Source organism: Eurypyga helias, unplaced genomic scaffold (genome assembly GCF_000690775.1).
Source record: "Eurypyga helias isolate BGI_N326 unplaced genomic scaffold, ASM69077v1 Scaffold52251, whole genome shotgun sequence".
NCBI classification, from domain to species: Eukaryota; Metazoa; Chordata; class Aves; order Eurypygiformes; family Eurypygidae; genus Eurypyga; species Eurypyga helias.
The window spans coordinates 12081-15940 of NW_010231216.1; the positions used below are offsets into that span (position 1 = coordinate 12081).

At 41.3% G+C, this 3860-nt stretch overlaps 1 protein-coding gene across 1 annotated transcript; it reads right to left on the reverse strand.

Moving 5' to 3' along the window:
• Positions 1 to 555: 555 nt before the first annotated feature.
• Positions 556 to 2202, reverse strand: MPV17L (MPV17 mitochondrial membrane protein-like). The gene is made up of 3 exons (XM_010160956.1): positions 2134 to 2202; positions 903 to 932; positions 556 to 735 (listed from the first exon to the last, which is right to left on the reverse strand). The coding sequence occupies exons 1-3, from the start codon at positions 2200 to 2202 to the stop codon at positions 556 to 558; spliced, it is 279 nt and encodes a 92-aa protein (XP_010159258.1).
• Between the last annotated feature and the right edge of the window lie 1658 nt (positions 2203 to 3860).

The window sequence follows — 3860 nt, forward strand, 5'->3', positions numbered from 1 at the left end:
TATGAAATAATTCATTTGCTATATAGATTTTCATGTAAATAAAGCAAGTTTGTCCCTTAGAAAAGTGGTCCCCACAATCCACTGCACTTTTGTTTTCCCTGAAGAAAACAGATTCAGTGACGCTTTTTAGATAAGAAATCCATTAAACTTTGTTCTGCAAAAGCAATCCTGGAATGGTAACAATTTTCAAGTCCAACAACTGATGATTTCATGTTCTATTCTCCTTCTTCTAGCAATTACATGTCGCTTGAAAATTAGAGTTAGCATTTCTCCCCAGTGAGGCAGTCTGACCTGATGTGCAAATGCTTACATTGTCCTGCAAGTCAGTTGTTCCCAGAAGAGATGGGTTGGCAGCATGAAAATAATTAAATGCCAATATACAATTGGCCTCTTTTATGAAAAATAAACAGGCACAAAGACAAACTGTTCCACTGCTTATACTAACCAACAAATGTTGAGATGACTATTTTAAACACAGCAATGAGGCTGCAGTGCAGTTTACTGACTGTCATAAACCCAGTTTTACAATCTGGAATGTGTTCAGAACTAAAGTTCTTATTTCTTTGATGGTTCTTCGTCTGCATTGACCTCCTCTCTTTGGAGCCACATAAATGCTGACTTTGCTGTGCCATCTCCACATTGTTGGGAAAAGCAAATGAAGGTAGCCCAGACAAAGCCACAGAGCCCAGTGTAAGCTGTTCGCAGGTAAACAGGGACCAAAAGGAAGTTTGACAGCTGTGTTGGAAGGAGAGAGAGCTCAGTTAGTGCTCCAGGCATTGTCAGGTCTTACACCTACACACCCAGCAACTCCACTGACTTCTCACGAGGTTACATACACCCCGAATGCTTCGGATCAGGTTTAATGAGGAAGAAAGGCTCACTGAGTTACTCTAAAAACTCACCTGCACGAAAGGCCAGTACATCAGCCCCGTCTGAAATGAAAATGAATCATTTGTTATTCTTAAAGACTTTGACCACAAACATTAATTTTTTCTTACCACACTTAAAGAAAACTGCAACATATTTGAGTAAAGTTAATAAAAGCTGCCAATAGTAAATTCAGGTGCTTAGCTCAGAGGTTGCAATATTAAACTTCTCAACACATTCGTGGGCTGCTCAAAGACATCATTCTAACTCCTCTTAAACACAAAACTCTAAGCACAGTTAAGTCTTCATAGTCACCTGACACCAGATACATAAGCACATTTACCAGATGGGTGAACAAATGTTTAAATATATGAACATTTGTTTCAGCCACGAATGAAAAATACCACTGAACACTATTTATCTCGCACTTGCAATGCTCCTGCTAGTTACTCATACATGAAAGGCTTTTTTTTTTGCAAAAATCAATGGCTAATTTACTCATAGAACATAAGGTCAACGGAAACCTTATGCTTTGATTGGATATAGTGGGCACTGTTTTTAGAATCATCCTCCATAGGAATAAAAATAATCCTTTTCTATCCTACCTATATAGTTCCACAGTGTGAAGAGAAATCCACATTGCATCACAGTTTCTCCTTCTATTATATTTTTTTCCTTTAATCTATCATTCTTTCGGCATCTGAGAAATCTTTAAAAATCTTAATTTGCTCAGCTCCAAGGTATCATGGATAATTTTGTCCTGTGTACACAGGCATGCAAACCAAAACCAGCTATTTATACCAAAGTCTTCTTAAAACAAGGGATTGTGTTTCTGAATGTGAGAAGACAGTCACTGAAAAGGCTGAAAACCGTTCCTAAAAAAGATGTCTCTATAACTAATGCATTTAACAGGTGTTCATGTAAGTGTTCTCAACAGCATTACTACCTAACACTGGCATGTGGGTACTTCATAAGATAAAAGGTAGTACAGTCTTAATCAGTGTTGTACTGTAGGGCTGTCATTCAAACAGAGGTGGGTGCAAGCGCTGTACATATAAACACTGTACGTTTTTTAAAATGGCATCATTTCACCCATCTGGCAGCAGTGCCTGCTCCAGACTACCCTGACTGCACAAGACTGCTGGTACTTAAAGCTTCCTACACATAATCAAAGAATGGAGTGAGAGAAAGCTTGTGGGAGGAAGTATTTTATCCACAATATTATTTTTTTGCTTAGCTGGGAGATAAGTAAATTGCTTGCCTCACCTTATATGTATTCCAGAATTTTTTTTTACAGTCTGAGAAGATGTCCTCTTTCCTCTGAAGGATGCTCATACCTAGTGGCAAAATATTTACAACAATCAGAAAAAATGCAAGAATGCAATATTCATTTTTTTCAATGATATCCCAATCTCCTCTCAAAATATATCACAGCAGCTTTGAAAGAAAAGCTGATAGCGTTACGAAGAAAGAATACCGTTCCGGCTGACTAATGGTGCTACATCGCATCTCCTCACCTACTGACTTGGCTCTCAGCGCTGACACCACACATCGACTGGGACGTACTGTGTAGGTAGAATATCATACCCGCTCCACTGCAGTACAATTCACCAGTGGTCTGCGAGTTTTACACCCATGAGAGAGAGAGAATAAGGCCTTCTGCACACTGTTGAATCACCAGCAGTGGCTCAGATCCTTGAAGGATTTCAGGTGCCTAGAGACCACTGAAGTCAGGGGAAAAAGGCGCTTTTTAAAAAAAATTTCTGCCATAATCAACATGCGATTTTTTTGCCGTCACAAATAGCTACATCAAATCCTAGAACTGGCAAGCAGAAGAGTTTCAAGACCTCCTTGTTTAACCCTCCACATACAGTGTTTCAAAATCTTAAATACATTCTAGTTGATCCAAACTCCTCTTGATGCTACAAAAACACAATCTCCCAACAGGCTCCCATCATTACACCCAGTATCACAAGAAAAGCAGTACGACTCCAAATTACATATCAGACACAGGCAAACTGGAAATAAACTAAAGGGGTTCCCGTCACGTGAAATATCGTATAAAGGGTTCAAAATAATAAACTCTTTAAACAGTACTTCATGTGATGAGAATCTTCTGGTGTCATATTAAACTACATCTTTCCAGGAGACGTAACAGAACTTTGGAGATCCCCCACCCTACCTGGAAGACGTGACCTACATTAAGTGAAGGTATTAGACAACGTGCTGTTAACAAATCAGCCTAAAATCAAAAGCAGAGGCCCAAAGTGACTTAGTCCAGCTCAGGGATCTCTCTGGATACTTGCATTCCCCGAGGTTATCAGGATGTCTCAGTGGATATGTTATTTCACCATCACATCACACTGCTACCCAATTTTACCATCCCTTTTGTGGTCCTTCAATCCTTCCGGTCCTTGGGCAGTTCCCTGCTTACATTCTGACACAGCAGAGAGGATCCTAAGAGTAAGTTCTGCTGCCTGACTTCTCCCTCCGCTTCATTTCTCTTCAGTCACGAATGGAATGACTTCCCTGTCAGGGTCATAAACCGCAGATCTCTCAGTACCAAGCAAAAAAAGGACCCGCCTTGCTCTTCTTCCTCACAAAGTTGAAATCAGATGAGAGCCTTGGTTTGCACTAGTCTCACCAATTATTTTTTCCTATTCCCTCGTGTTTATTTTTGAAAGTGTACGGACTCTTGTTAGCTTTTGAGATTATACACGAGTAGCATGCTGCATTTCTATATCCTCTCACAGCACAAGATGGCCCAGTTCATTTGCTGAACTACAGCATTTCCTGACATTCACAGTTAACTGCGTTTTGGAAACGAGGCAGCCGACGTTGGGAACTGAGCAGCGCGATTCCAGCGGACAGGGATGGTTCAAGCCCGGTGCGGTGCTCAGCATTCCCTGCATCTCGGCAGCAGCTGCGGGCCCCAGCAGGCCCCAGCCGGGCTGCCCGGCTCAGCCCCGCGGCACAGGGGGAGGAGCCGGGCT